We start from the raw sequence: 17,002 nt of genomic DNA on the forward strand, positions 1-17,002 counted from the left end.
AAATTGTGTGAACTGTAATTTGAATGTATGAAATGCAATTATAAGTGCCAGTTGTGAAGATAAAGGCGGTAAAACCGAACAGTGATGTTAAATTTAAGTACAATTAGAGCCATTTCTAGTTTGCATTCCTAGGATCATGAAACAAGTTGGATACTTCGGACTGAATGTCACCAAAATACCACTAATTCGCTGGAGTAGGCTAGCTAGAGTGCCACAACATGAGTCTCAATCTAATGATAGTGGTGTCGTTACTTCTATTGCACAGTATTTGTCTGAAGGCCATCATTTTGATTTCACCGGCACTGACGGTGTTTATTTTAGGGATCATATAGCTATAGAGTTACTTTATGGTATCCAATTGAACTATTAAACTTATGATATATGTATGAAATTTCTGTAATTTTCTAAATATTGACTGAAGCTGGATGAAATTTGATTGTTTACATTTTCACGTTTTTTACATGTATCGCATCAAGGCAAAACGTGATTCGCATCTCAAAATCTGTATCACAATTTAAATGATATGTGAATCGCATTTTTTTACCTGTATCGCAATTTAGGTGATATGTGAATCACATTTCACCATTTCATAATCGCATTTGTATAAATGTGATTATTAGACATTAGGTGAAATTTAGAGAAACAAATTGAAATTGGGTGAAAGTTATTGAAATTGGGTGAAAATTATTGAAATTGGGTGAAAGTGAATGAATAATATTGAATTCCATATTACATTCAATTCATATTATCTACATCTTAGGATACCCTAGAGGTCGAAGAACTTGGTATTTCACTCAGAGGTCTTGATGACAATTCAAACGATTATGTCTGGCAAGTCCGCACCTGCTGCATCTTCTGGGAACTACATCTTCACCTTGAGATTGTCTTCTATTTTGACTTATTGGTCGTCTGGCCGATCGGCAACAACATGTACGTCTCTTTTAGAGTACCAAATTGAGCTTCTAGTGTCCAACTTCTTGCTCTCCACACTTGCATGTAAGATACATTAATTATGTGTTCTTTCCCAATAAAAAACAATATCTTTTGGCTGATAAACTCTATCATCCTGATCAAACTTATTTGCTAGTAATGTGCCTGCAATACGTTTCCCCGCTTGTCTATGATGTGGAAGAATTTGATCTGGGACAAGTGTGTTGGTCCATTTTATCCATTCTTCGAAGTCTGAAAATTTCAGAATTCTGTATTATGATAGCTCTAGCCCGCCACTTACATACATCATCATGTCTACATTTTGTTGAAACACAATTTCCACTAAGTATTTAATTTTGACAAAAATAACATTAACGGAATTTAATCCCCATAATATTTAATTTGAAATTTTGAAAATTATTTTATGTAATTATCCGAAGACAAAGAAGAAGCAAGAAGATTGGTTAAAAAAGCAGCACATTATGCTATTATGAATGAGCAGCTGTACCGAAAATCGTTCAGCCAACATTGGTTGAAATGCATAACAACGAGAGAAGGTTTTGATGTGTTGCAGGAATTACACGAAGGCATATGTGGAGCTCACGAGGCATCCACTACCTTCTTCAGGAAAGACAGGCTATTGAGATATTTCTGACCAAATGTAGAACAAGATTCCCAAAAAATTGTAGAAGCCTACCGCAATTGTCAATTTCATGCTAATGAAAGTCATAAATCTAAAGCCCTCCAATGACCCATTCTAAAAGGATGGCCCTTTGCAACCTGTGGAATAGACATAGTAGGCCAATTCCCAATAACAACCAAGCAACAAAAGTTTGTGTTAATTGTTGTTGACCATTTCATAAAGTGGGTAGAAGCAGATACGGTATCCGCCATCACTGCAAGTCGAATCATCGATTTGGTAATGGCGGGTATAATATCCTGATTTGGAGTTTCGCATACAATCAACACTGATAATGGTACTCAATTCCACTCTGCAGAATTCAAAGACTTCTGTGAAGGATGAGACATCAAAAATAAGTTCGCATCTGTCTGCTATCCACAGTCCAACTGAATGACAGAGGTCACCATCGAACCATTATGAAAAGGATAAAAAGATTGGGAAAACTAAAAAAAGCTGGGCGGATGATGAACATATTAGCGTATTATGGACGTATCGAACGTCTCTTAGGACAACCACATAAGAAACCCATTGGCTCTCGTTTATGGGACTGAATATGTCATCCCAGTGGAGATAAGATCATCAAGTGATTGGGTCTTATACTATTGCGAGGAACAGAACAAGATGAACCTCAGAGAGGGACTCGACAATTTAGAAGAAAAGTGTGATAGAGCTTACATCTGCATGATAACTTACAAATAGCGAATTGTCGCCTACCATAACAAACATGCCAAGCTAGTTGTTCTAAATGAAGGATTTCTTTACTTGAGTTAACGCATGAGCCACACCATCGCAAATGACTTATAAAACTGATAGTTACATCTTTTAAAGAATCATGAAAATGAAAAGTCCTACACTCATCAACAATAATCTCATAAATTGAGCTCTGAAAATAATAAATCACAATTAACATATATCTAATTCCACTTTAACTTCACCCAATCCCTTTGCCTTCTAACCAACTGTACTGTTTTTACCATACATTATACTAGTTCTTTTAATATTATACTAGTAGTATTTAGTTTTATTTCGGCTTATCTTTCAACCGATCCACGATTATTATTTTTGTTCATAAAAGATAAAATAAAATAACTAGGCAAGGGAATTTAAAATTAACAACGGTCGGATTAAAACGGCGTGGATTGTGGTCCAACGACGGTGTTGTATATGTCGGAGAAGAAGCAAAAGATAAATTTGATGACGCGGAGATTGAGTCAGCATGTGCAAATTTTTTGTCATAACATCGGACTGCACGTGCCAGAAAGTTCTCTCACACGCTTGATAACGCGGTAATTTTCTTTTTCTATCTCTTTTCTTTTCGCACAAGCTTTTCTTCTTCTCCTTTATAAGTTCAGTTCTTTAATCTGAATATAAAAGTTTCTGTGCGGACAGGACAAATATATATATGATCTTTTAATTTACGTAAATGCCCTTTAATATTTTCACCTGGATCAGCTTCTAAAATGGTTGGAGCTTTTTACAATGGGATAAGGTGTATTACTGTTTTTGGAAAAGTATTAATTTAGGGTTATCTAAAAAATAACATATTATTTATATTATTTTGTTAAATTTTATCAATTGTTGTAGAGAGAGAAATCAGAACTTAACGGGGTAATATGAATGACCTGCATGTTCCGTTATCAAAGTCTAAATTGATACCACTTTTTAAACATTGCATCTATATTTATGTTATTTTGTACGTGGAATCTAAATTGATACTTTCCCAAAAACATAGACCTGTTTTAATACTTTATCCCTTTTATAAAATTTATTTATTTATTTGATTTGATAAAATTAGCATTTATATTTTAATCTACATATTTTTGTAATCATCTTTTATTTTTTAATCCATTAAGTTTTTGGTCTTTTATTTAAATATATGTTAAGTTTGTGATCATTTAGTGTTGGTCTCGTTAAGTCATTATTTATCAAATTAGTTTGTTATGAATATCTAGTTCAATTAAAAATATATTATATATTTAATTTGTATTTTAAATTATATTTTTTATAGTTTGAATTAATGTTTATATAGTTTTTTATAGTCAAGTTCCGCATTAAAAACTGGTTTTAAACTGTGAACGCATGAGAAATGAATTACACTCTATTAACGGTGGGCTTAATATGAAAAAAAGAAAAAAGTGATGTATATTTCTTTTACTTTTTAAGGAATTAATGAGAGCATATGATCTCATATTTGATCATATGGTATTTTTATTTTTCAATATTGATCATATCTAGTAAGATTTTTCATATCAATAAATAAAAGAAAATTATCTATAATTATATAGAAGGCATGGAATCATTTTTGCTATGAAATCTATTAATATTGGTTAAATTGCAGTTTTATCAGGTGATTTGACACCATATACTTGTAATAATTTGAGCTAAAAAGTACAAGAGAATTTAATTTTTATACAAAATATAAAAATTAAAAGAAGTACAACAATTGGAACACTTCTTCTATGAGAAAATTATGTAGGTGAGAACACTCATTAATAGTATCATTATAAATATTTTTACGATGATATTCCGATCTTCTATTATTTTCTGATCTTCTTTTTCGTTTTTTCAGTTCTTTCTTTTCTTCCTTTTCTATTCTTTTTGTTTCTTTTATTTATTTCTTCTCTCTGATGGCTTTGTTTCGGTTCAGATATATTAAAATTGATTATTAACGAACAGTGGTGAAAAGCGACAGACAAAATCTGAATCCTTCATGGTGTTGTTCATATTCTGGAATCTATCTGTTTCAATGTGCATAATACTTTTTAGAACACAATTGTCACATATAGAACATATGTAACATTATTTAGAACATTTTATTTAGCGTTTTAGAACACAGACTGTAAAATATATAACATATACCCCAACATAATTCGGCTATGCATATGCTCTAAAACGAATGTCTTATGTTCTACAACTAATGTCATATATTCTATTGTTTTGTGTTCTAAAATTAATATTTTATGTTCTTAAAACATATTTTTAAAATGTATTATCGCTAGATAAAAAAACACATCCATTATAATTCACAAGTAATACATTAATCTATTAAATATAAAATTAATAAAAAAATTATCCAAATCTAAAAATTTATATAAAATGCTTTTCAAACAAATTATATAAAATAAATAATAAATAAATAACATTGCAACCTCTAAATTTGGACGTGGCAAGGAAAATTGCGACTGAGGACATTACAGTAATTTGGCTAATAATTCATCGCCTAAGAGAGAGACGCCTGCGGCGGAAGGATGTGAAAGAAAAAGAAGGTCCGGGCGTGATCGTATGCACCCAGAGCTAACTGAAACCATATTTTTAAGATATCCACGTGTACAAAGAAATCTTATACACGCAACCGGTTAAACCAGTCAAAATATCCGCGTAAAGCTAAAGTGGGACCGTGTGCAGTGAAATGGCAATTAATGCATAACACCGGCCCAATTCCACTGCTTCCGTACCGAAGTTAACTGGCAAATGTCGGTCATCTCCCCCCAATGGGAAACCTCAATTGTACAAGCTGTTGTCCAAAATCCCAACCTAATGTGGCCTTTCACACTTTAGTCCAAAATTAATAAATTAATACATAAAACTCAATTCAGATTGATCCAAGTAGTAACGAGTTGATAAATTATTTATCACGTTCTCGCTTCAATTCTCGACTCGGTTAAAATTTAGTTATTATTATTAATTGATAATTTGTAAATTCGACTAAAATTTATTATAAAATTTCATTAAAGTTGTATTTTAATCTGATTTTTAAAAAGTTTAGATCATAAAATTAAATGAATTTAGATTCTACATATAAAATAATAGAAAGTGTAGTTTCAAACAGTGACAAATACATGGATTTTAAGCAGTGACGAATACATGACTGTTCTGTTAGATGTCAATACATTTTTTTTGTAAGATATAAAATTTAACTACAACGCTCAAATTTTTTATTTCGATTCCATTTTACACATATATGAACCCAAAAAAAATTCGACGGATAGATTTGAGAGAACCATCTTGCACCCCTAAACCCCCTAATCTGTCAAGGATTGGAGGTTAAACCCGCTCTTGGTAGGGATGGTTCCAGAGGCTGTGGCTCACCTAGTGGCGAACGCGAGATAAAGTTATAAAGAAATCAAAATTTTAAACAGAGTTGTTGGGCTAGGTTGGGGGTGCTAGCTGTGAACTTTAACATGAGAAAAAACCTTCACCCACCGTACTAAAACATATTTTTAGACTGGTTGGGAGGCAAGGCCCCTCACAACCATAATGTCGGTCCGCTCCTAGGCCATCCCTGAGTATTGTCAGATATTATATTAAAACTATGATTGGACCTTAACTTGAGCTTTTAGTTCAATCGGTTTCATGACAGTTATAAGTATCATTAACGAATATATAGATATTTTCTATATGTAATTTCATGTTCTGACCACCTACAATCTCTAGTGTTCTGCCACTCAATAAAACTTGAAATTGAACTTATTATACTAATAAAAGGGATCTTATTTTTCCGTTAACAAGACTTAAAATTGCGTTAAGCTTAAAATCGCATTATTTTATGCATAAATTTTAAATTTGTTCTCCCCAAATGGGTAAGGGCTAAATTGGTAACTTTAACACTTTTTTTTGTAATAAATAAAAGATAAAAACAGTCTCAGTTCTAATAAAAACCAGAGAAAGAAAAGAAAAGGAAAGAGAGGGAAAAAAAAAGGAGAACAAGTGCTACACTCAAATGAAGAAGCAGAATCTATGCTAAGATAAATCTTCCTTTTTCCGATTATATATATAAATATCTATACACACGATTTCTAGTTCATGTATATGGAGAAAAGAGGAATCGAACATCAACATCAAAATCAACAGCAACAGACGAAGAAGATGATGATAAAAAGCGAGAATTTGAATTCATCAATGGCGAATTCAGCATTTCTAATCAGTAATGGAGCAGCAGAAGATCCGATGCTTCAGCTTCCGATGAATAACTTTCTTCCGATTTCGTCAGATTATCCGAGCATCTTTGACATGATGAATATGATTCCATGTGAAAAGGTTTCATCATCTAATAATTTAGGATTCTTAGATTTGCTTGACGCTAATCAGGATTTTGCTTCTTCTTCCTCTTTGTTCGATTGGTTTAATCCGGCTGCTGCTCCTCCTCCTCCGGTTTCAGCTCCGGTAATTCCTTCTCCGGGGACTTCTACTACTGTTCATGAATCGTCGGAGGTTTTGAACACTCCGGCGACTCCGAACTCCTCCTCTATTTCGTCCTCCTCAAATGAAGCTCAAGCTAAAGCCGGAGATCAGGAAGAAGAAGACGACCAGGATATTCAAGATCAAGATCAGGAAAAAAACAAAAAACAGTGAGTTCTTCTTTTTTTAATCATTTCTCGATTCTGTAGTTTTAGATTTGTTTGTTTTCTGAAACTTCACTGTTAAGCTATGTTGCACGGAAACGGAAACGGACATCGGAAAACGTTATCTAAAAAGTGCTGAAAGTGTAAATATGTTTGTTTGGGTGTTATTTTGGTTCAGGTTGAAACCGAAAAAGAAAAACCAGAAAAGGCAAAGAGAGCCGAGATTTGCTTTCATGACAAAGAGCGAAGTTGATCATCTAGACGACGGCTATAGGTGGAGAAAGTACGGCCAAAAAGCTGTGAAAAACAGCCCTTTTCCGAGGTACAACCAGTCTCTAAATCTCTTTTTACTTTCGAATGGATTCCCGTGGTCGGAAGTGTAACGAATCAGTCTCTAACAGTCTGACCTAATATCATGATCTAGGAGTCTAATCACCCGTTTGGGGTGAGTTTCGGTGGTCGGAAGTGCAACGAATCTCTCTGTAACAGTCTGGTCTAATAGCATAGTCTCGGGTATAACTACCCGTCTAGAATTAATCATCTATTCCGGGTGAATTTCGGTGGCCGGAAGTGCAACAAACCTCTCTATATTAGTTTGGTCTAAGGGTATGTATAACTAAGTAGATAGAAGTGCGTCTAGAATTAAGCATCCATTCGGGGTAAGTTATTATGGTCGGTAGTGCGAACAGTCTAGCTTAATACTATCTACATACTTTTCACTTTGGTTCGAGTCAGCTCAATCAACTCACTCTCTATTTCCGTTATGAGATTCGATATATTTCTAATCTCATCATCATTATTTATAGCGGCTCATTGTTATGTCTTCCACCCAACATTGCTTCCTCATATTGGAGTCGTTATACCTCCCTCCCTCTACTAATGTGATTCGATTTATTTATATACCCTCATCGCAATCTTTTAGAGCTACTCATTATTCATATCTTCCACCCCAGCACCATCACCTCACGATCGAGTCGTTACACCTCCCTCAACTACTTGGATTCAATTTATGTTTGTACCCTCATCGCAATCTTTTAGAGCTACTCATTATTCATATCTTCCACCCCGATACCACCTCCTCATAACTGGGTAGTAGTGGAATTCGATTTATTTCTATACCCTCGTCGCAATCTTTTAGAGCTCCTCATTATTTATATCTTCCACCCGACACCACCTCCTCGTTACACTCTCTCCCTCTACCACCGGGATTCTGTTTATTTCTATACCCTCGTCGCAATCTTGCATAGATACTCATTATTCATGTCTCCCTCTCCTCTAGTACCACCTCCTCAGGATCGAGTCGTTACACCTTCTCTCTCCCCGCTAGTGCTCTCTCGGGTTAATAAATCGATGACACGTCATAAATTAACCAATATTTTATCATTTTCTTTCTCTGATTCCTTGTGATGCAAGAATATACATTCTCTTTTGTGTTAAAAACAATAATAAAAACAAAAAGTTGATAATTTTAAACTTTTCAGGAGTTATTACCGTTGCACTAGTGCAGGATGTGGAGTGAAAAAAAGAGTAGAAAGATCATCTGAAGATCCAACAATTGTAGTCACAACTTACGAAGGACAACACACACATCCAAGCCCTGTAACTCCGAGAGGAAATTTAGGGATTTTGCCGGAATCCGCCGCGGTTTTCTCCGCCGGAAATTCCTCATTCAATAACATTCTGCAACAACAACATGCTTATGTCTACAATTCATCTCCTAATTCACTCAACATTTCTCAATTTTCTTCTCCCAGTTTCATCATCAATCAAGAAAGACGATTTTGCCCTTCAACTTCATCTTCATTGATTAGAGATCATGGTCTTCTTCAAGATATTGTTCCTACTCAGATGATCACAAAAAACCCTTCTGAGGATCAGTAGAGAAACCGGTACGTCTATGTTGCATGGAAACAGAAACAGAAACGGTAATAGAAACAGAAACGGACACGAAACACGGAAACGCTAACGAAGAAGAGTTTCCGTGCAACATAGCTGGTATGTTATGATTCTCTACCTGATTACTCATTTGGGTTATGTTTTAATTTTCAAAAAAAAATTTAATTAGTAGTTTTTTTTTTAGATTATGCAGAGACTAGTTTATTTAATTATGTGTTTAATTAGAGATTATATATCCATTTTTGGATATAATTGAGCTTTTGTATCATCCTTTTTTCATCCCCTTCTTTAGTAGTTATTCAATTTCTTTAATTTATATATTGCTTCTAATTATTATATATTTCTTCTTTGGAGATGTATGTGGATTGATGACTTCAATAAGGGTATAATTGTCATATAAAATATGGTAATTAGGGTTAGGGTTTCCTCTCTTTATCTACTACTCAATGAAGAGTTTGTTTGAACTCTTTAACCTTAAATTGGATTTGATATTCTAAATGACACATATGATGATGGAATGCAAATTGGGATGCTTAGAAAATTAGTTGAAAGATTTAATAATACCGCGGATAGTGGCGGAGCTAGAAAAGAGGGTCCAGAGGTGCGGTTATAGCAAATTACGAGACCTCTTCTTAGATTAAAATCCGTTTAGAATCACTCCTTCGAGAGTGAATTCTGATAGTCGGGGCCGCAATGGATTCCTATCTATCAGTATTGTAGATTTGATATCCTAAAGAGTGACGAATCTAGGATTTATTGAGAGAGAAGGTACTAATTGTGATTATTATTTTTAGTGTTTTTACATAAAAAAAAAAATTAAACCAAGTTCATATTTTCCATAGAATTTTTGGGATTTTTCGACGACCAGTGGGTGCTCAAGCCCGTCCCCCCCCCCCCCCCCCCAAACCCCCATTGGATTCGTCCCTATCCTAAAAGAAGCATAGGATGGAATCTAAATTATCGTCTCTCTTAAATTTTAGATGCAAGATTTAAGAATCTTTTGTAACAGTAGTGGAACCAAGGAATAGAGTCTGAAGGTGCAATTACAACACCTCCAGACAACGGCAGAGGCAGCTAAGTGCTTGGGAGGGTCGAAGCCCACTGCTTTGAAACCTTGAGTAAGTCTTCTCTTCGATTTTCTCCATCTCTTCTGAAGTCTGAATCCTTTCTTTATTTTCAATTCTCCTCCTTTAGTTTCCTTTGTTCACCGCTGCCTGCGTTGAAGTTCGCCTCTCTCTCACTGCCCCACTGCATGACTAAAATTAAACCCATAATCTCAAATCCTTGCTCCACCACTTCCTCCAGAACCTCTTTCCAGATGAAAAATCACATACAACCACACCGATTAATTGCAACGATAAACTCCCCCGTCACCCACCGATATAGCTTTTATTAATAATCCCTCTTTTTTCTTCTTCCTCCCCCATTTTAGGTATGTGTATAGATACATGAAATGAGGCAATAAATGTTGATTTTTATGAACAATTTGGCAAACAAAAAACTTTGTATTTATATGTGTATGGAGTGATTGAAAAGACGGTGAAAGATTTTGTAAATTAATTATTAGAGTCCTTGTCCACATTACATTGTCGTTCTTGTTATAAATATTGAAATGCTTGAGTTTCTAATTGTAGCCCAAACATGATATGTAACGTTGTTGCTATGTCTTGTCTATGGTAAATGTTTTGACAAACACCCACTTTATATCATCAAATGCCCAATTGAATTAAATGAGACAAAATCCTTTGTAGATACTATGTATCTAACATAAATTTATGTGTTAAAGTTTTGTGGTAATTTATGTGATTGTTCGGTTCGAGTTCGTCGGATACTTTTTAGTTGGATTCTCTTCTAATTAGAGTTTTCTGTGAATACCAGGTTTCGAGATCGAGATATCTAGCTTGAACGATTTGAGACCCTTAACCGGTCAAACTAACTTTAATTGGTGTGTTAACAATTAGTTCGTATGTTTGGATTACTGTGTGACGAGTCACGAATCAAGTAATCAGATTAACAATTCAGATTAACGATGATAATTAATTGAGGTGACTTATCATAATTAGCTATGTGATTTATATATTTTTGTTTTTCTATATATGATATAAATAAGCCAAAAATGATAATCGTGGTAATTGAATAGTTTATGTAAATCATGTTATCGTGTCTCAAATTATCGCCACTTAAAACAAATTTCAATCACTTTTTCTTACTTTTTTTTTTTTTAGTTTGCTCCTATTCTAATTAGGGTTTTTAATTATCAAGAAATTATTCGAGCTAAAAGTTTAAATTGATAGTTAATATTATTATTATTTTTTTATACATGCGTCGAGTGTTCTTGGATTTGAAGCGTATATAATACAGATTTATCGTACCATATTAAAAAATTATTTGAATTAAAAAAAACTTGATAAATAAAACTAATTATGATAGCTTTTACTATAATATTTAACATTATTATGTATAATATCTATCATGATTCCAGTTCATATATATATGGATTCAATTAATGAAAGATAGATTCTTATGGTTGATTTAATGCTTTATTTGAATGAATGGTATCAATTAGTATAAAATAAAAATAATTTATTTTCTTTTTATATATATGTTTTAATTTTTTTATATTTAAAATAAAAAGAATTTCGTGCATATATACATATATGTTGGTGGTGTATGTATGGTGAAAATTACTCCTTATGCATGCATGCATGAATATAATACATTGGGGGTAAATTACATTTATGGTCACTGAACTTCAGTTAACGCCTCAAAATATAGCATACAAATGTAACATAAAAATCACTCAACTTTATCCTAATATTATGGCTACTAAATTTCAATTATCATCTCAAAATGACCATTGTTGATTCCGAAATATAAAAGACCCAAAATTATTCAGAACGACATTTACTATAGAACTACAATTTTTTTTTTTGCAAAATCATAGTTTTTAATTCTTTCTCTCTCTAGACATTCACTTTCTCTCTCTTAAATAAATAATATCTAAATGACCTCAAAACTTAAAAGTTGAAGAACTAAAATTGTTTAGAATATCATTAATTCTTGCAATTTTCTATTTTAAAATCATCAACGATTATTTTGAAGTATTAGTCATGAAACCGTTTCAACTAAAAGCTCAAGCTGATAGTTAAGATTCAATCATAGATCTTATGTTCATCTTTGACAAACTGAAGTTCAGTAGCCATTAGAAAGTGTAAAACTAAGTGATTTTTATGTCACGTTCTGAAATTTAATAGCGAAAATATTAATTAAGGTAAAGTTCAGTGGTCACTAGTGTAATTTACCCTAATATATTTTATAAGTACATAGAAATGTATGTATGTATGTATGTATGTGTATTTATTGTGTGGTGTGAAGAGATGGAAGTCTTTGTGCTAGCTATAGCTTGAGAGGTTGCTTCTTGGAATTGTAGAGTGGGATTTATTTTGACAAGTTGAAACAAATAAAGTAATGATAGCTGATGTGGAAATTAAATAGATGATTATACATTTTCCAAAAAGTCTAATCTAAATCCCTAATTTTTCTAAGGAATATTATTTTTCAAATTTTATAACATATATATCCAAAATTTCAATATATATATACTAAACAATATAATAGATTTTTTTAGATTTTTTCTATAGGATTTTTTTTAAAAAAATAAGGTTTGATTTACAAAAATCATTGTCAAAATACTTATAAAATTAGTACATAAACATTAGATTTGAAGCAAAGAACCCGATAATTAAATTCTCAAATACTGTTATAATTGAGATACCAATATTTTAAACATCGATGTCACATATAGGGGTATAAACGAGCCGAGCCGAATCCTAAGTATGTTCGGTATTGGTTCGTTAATATCTCGAGTTGACGAGCTTTGACCAAGCCAAGCTTTGATCAAATCTGATCGAGCTTTGACTGAATCGATTTTTTACCGAGTTTTTAACGAAATCCATCATACATGCATAGAATAAAAAGCGTAGAAAACAAAAAAAAAAAAAAACCTATATTATAAACTTAATGATTTAGTTGCGAAACTTTTTATATTTAAAATCGGTATTTTAAATTCAATCATAGAAAATTTAAGCTTTATCATTTATATATTTTAAGAATAATTCATTTTATTGAAAATTCAATTTTTTTTCATTGGGTCTTTTATTAGAAAAATATTGTAGCTGTGGGGATTTCATGCATGGAAAGGAAGATGTAGTATGAACATATATATGTATATAAATAAATAAGGGATAATTACTAATCTGACCCAATCAAGGACCCCAATTTACATATCTAGCCCACATTGCCTCAAAGTTACCAAATTAGACACTTTCACCCATTTTGGACAAAACTAACCTTAGTTCTATTCGATCAATCGATCGATCTTCTTCTTCTTCTTCTTCCTCTTCTTCTTCTTCTTGTTGTTGTTCTTCTTCTTCTTGTTCTTCTTCTTCTCCATTTCAACTTCTTCTTCGGTTCATCTTCTTCTTCTCCATTCAAATGCGACAATTCTTGTCACATTTGTGACGAAATGCGACAATTTCGTCACAAATGCGACAACAATGGAAGAAAATGGAAAAAAATTATGGAAAATTGAGGAAATTGAAACGATACCATTACAGATGAAGAAAGAGGCAAAACCAACGAGAAAAGCAAGCGTATAAGCTAAAAATATACCATTTGTACGGGAAATTGAACATAATATGTCAAAAATCTCAAAAATCGCTAACGATTGGTATCAAAAATTGAAGAAGATGAACCGAAGAAGAAGTTGAAATGGAGAAGAAGAAGAACAAGAAGAAGAAGAACAACAACAAGAAGAAGAAGAAGCGGAAGAAGAAGAAGATCGATCGATTGATCGAATAGAACTAAGGTTAGTTTTGTCCAAAATGGGTGAAAGTGTCTAATTTGGTAACTTTGAGGCAAGGTGGGTTAGATATGTAAATTGTGGTCCTTGATTGGGTTAGATTAGTAATTATCCCAATAAATAATTAATGGGAAACAACTGAAGATGAAAAGGAAATATTCTTGGAAATCTCTACATGCTGTAGCAGTGAATATTCTTAGAAATTAATGAGTATTTATTATTTTTCCTTTAAGCATCTTTTTTATTGGAAAGTGGAAGAAATTGGAAAATATTGCAATCCTCAAGATGATCATGCTTTTTTTTTTTCAAGCAGAAAGGTGTAATATTGGAGTTAGAATTGTCTCTCGTATTTTATTAATTATGATGATATAAACTTTATAGTTAATGATATGTCAGAACCTTAATATAAAAGTTATTGGCAAATAACATGTTTTAAGCATCAAACTCATTCCGTCCAGTTTAAAAAATGAGAAAATCGATTTGGCGATTCTAACGTTGAAAATCACAAAATAGGAAAGGATAAAATCGAGTTTGGAAGAATATATATTAGAAATTAATTTCTATAATTTCGTTTTAGTTTTTAATTCTTGTCTCTCTTAGTCAAGGAATTTTTATTTATTTATCCATGTCAACAAGCTGAATCGCCCTAACGATTACGTAGTCCAAACTCGATAAAAAAAAAAGTTAAATAAGGGTCTAATCCATAATAGAATCAATAATCACGAATTCAATGTGGAAAAATAAATGATTAGAAGCTTAATCTTTAAAACAACCAAAGTTCATGAGCTTAATTATGCTTTTTTGCTAAAGTTATTTCTAGAATTTAATTATTATGATCAACTTTTAGTTCAATGCACTGTTTTAATACATTATTATCAGAGTCTATTAGATTAAATGTTTGAGAGTTTGAATTCTAACAATCTACTTTATTAATAGAATTTCAACACATAGTAAGAAGAATATATTATATACACATCAAACCCATAAAGCATTCGTGTGTGGAAATGTGTCCCATAAATTATGTATAATTTATTTATTTATTTTAAGGATAAGGGGTAAAAATATCTCTAATATTTACCGTCAGGAGAAATTTTATTCCTAACGTCTAAAATTGTGCAATTTAACCCCTAATATTGGCAATTTGGATCAATTTCAAATATTATTATAAAACAGATATTTTGTTATTTATTCTGCACCAATTGCACATCAATTTATTTAAAAAAAATATCTCATATTTTATGTGATTTAATAATATAATTGGAGATTAATATTTATAAATTCAGTGAAATATTTTGAATTTTTTTTTGTCCAAATCGTACAAAAGACAGTATATTTTTTAAATTTCATAGAAAAAATTCTCGTCTAATCATATGTTTATGATTTGTTACTAATGAGTGATAAAGCGACCCACATGTGAAGTGTAGGTGACAAGATTCATGATCGAGAAGACAGTTCAATGAATTATTTCTCAAATTGATTCAACTTGACAATGTTAGGGGTAAAATTGCACTAATGTTAGGGATATAGTTGCACCATTTTAAACATCAGGAGTAAAATTGTTCTTGACTGTAAATGTTAAAGACATTTTTGCACTTTATCCCTTTATTTTATATTTTATTGTGATTTTTTATTTTTTATTTGGTGATAAAAAAATTAGCTATTAATTCTATTTATTTAATTAATTTTAGTCTTTTGAGACTTCTTGACGTGGTTGCTGTAATAGATGGATCCTCGACTGAGTCTTTTGAGACTTCTCGAATTGAGGTCTCTACTACAGAATCGTATTGTCCAGTTTGGCTATAGAGGCACCACGTGTTCCCTTTTCCCGATTACTTTGTTTGGATTTTGTAAGTGCCATATGGTAAAGTTATATTCGGATGATATCTATATGTATGAACAAGTAAACCCTAATATAAAATAGAATCCTAGTAGAGAATAAAGACTATGAGATTAAGGATAAAGATTAACTGCAAAGCAGCACAAGTTACTTTATACCCAAATTTGAGAGAATCAACAAGTGCATCCTTGCAATCAGCAAGGATCGTATAGTTCAACATTTGAATTTAACTGCAAAGCAACACAAGTTACTTTATACCCAGATTTCACCAAATACTCCCTATATTTAGAATGTATCCAAAATAGAGAATCATTAACAACTCGTCGACTTAATGAAATCTTCAAAATAGCAGACGCAACTGTTGGTCCCGTGTGATTAGTTCCAAAGGGGGGGTTAGGAACTAATATAACTTTTTTTGCTTAATTGTATGCTGACTTAGTTATTTTGCGAGTTTGTCAACTCAGCTTTTGCTCAGCTTAGCCAGAAATGCTATAAGACAGCTTTGGCCGGATATTGACTAAAGCTATTTTATTTATAAGTTAGATATTGACACTCTTGGAGGTCAGCTTCTAACTTAGCACTTGAAATTACTCAGAGTCAACTTTAAACAATTTTATATGCTGAGTAAACTTCACACCTAACACATGCACATATATATATATATTGAGAGAGAGTTTAGAGATTACTCAGTATCACTTATCCTGATTCGGCCTCTCTGCCTACGTCCAGTCCCCAAAGTCCTCCGGGCTTTTAGAATCCAATACTGAGCTCTTTAAAGGTAGAGCACAAACCAATTACAAGGCAGTTGAATATGCAAGAGTATCTTCCTCTATTCGTCTACTCAACTCCTACTAAGTGCTATAGCCCAGCACCTAGATTTCTCTACCACTGAATGTTTATAACCAAACACTCAGCACTACACTCTCAATTTTACAATTGATAGACACTTGTTCCTTTTAAATAAAGAACACTTTAGAAGATTACAAGTAATCACTCTAGCATTTACACAAGGAATAGAAGATGGGTGTAAGATCTCTTTTTGTATCTAAGTGCTTTTGTATCTTTTCTCTCTTGTATTTTTCTTCTTGTGATTCGGCAATGATCTAAGAGGTTTGATTGTCCTTTTATAGGAAAAATCTGTGTTGGATCATTTTGAGATGATCTAGCCGTTAATGTTAAAACGGCTCTTTTAGGGGACAGATTTTGGTCAGCTTCAGACTGTTCCGGCCATTCCCTTCCTCTGGATTTCTTCAGACGTTAGGCTTGTCTTCTTGCGTCTGGCTTGTCTTTTTGCGCCAGTTGTCCTTTACCAATAATCCATTGACTCATACATCTCGGAATGTGTCTTCTGCGTATTTCCAAGGATTCAATTATTGGTGCAGAGGGGCGGTAATCATTGTCTTTTAGCAAACGACTTTTTCATGCTGTCTTGAAGAATCACTCAGCTTCTACTG

General features: G+C 32.6%; 1 protein-coding gene across 2 annotated transcripts; it reads left to right on the plus strand.

Moving 5' to 3' along the window:
* The first annotated feature begins 6,281 nt into the window (after positions 1 to 6,281).
* LOC136220084 (probable WRKY transcription factor 48) lies at positions 6,282 to 9,133 on the plus strand. 2 transcript variants are annotated; one of them, XM_066007775.1, is made up of 3 exons: positions 6,282 to 6,960; positions 7,133 to 7,276; positions 8,436 to 9,133. In XM_066007775.1, the coding sequence occupies exons 1-3, from the start codon at positions 6,416 to 6,418 to the stop codon at positions 8,833 to 8,835; spliced, it is 1,089 nt and encodes a 362-aa protein (XP_065863847.1). In that variant the 5' UTR covers positions 6,282 to 6,415; the 3' UTR covers positions 8,836 to 9,133. The 2 variants fall into 2 exon arrangements, with proteins under 2 accessions (XP_065863847.1, XP_065863848.1); XM_066007776.1 differs by having other exon boundaries at positions 8,709 to 9,133.
* The last annotated feature ends 7,869 nt before the right edge of the window (positions 9,134 to 17,002 follow it).

This window comes from Euphorbia lathyris, chromosome 2, assembly GCF_963576675.1.
Source record: "Euphorbia lathyris chromosome 2, ddEupLath1.1, whole genome shotgun sequence".
Taxonomy (NCBI): Eukaryota; Viridiplantae; Streptophyta; class Magnoliopsida; order Malpighiales; family Euphorbiaceae; genus Euphorbia; species Euphorbia lathyris.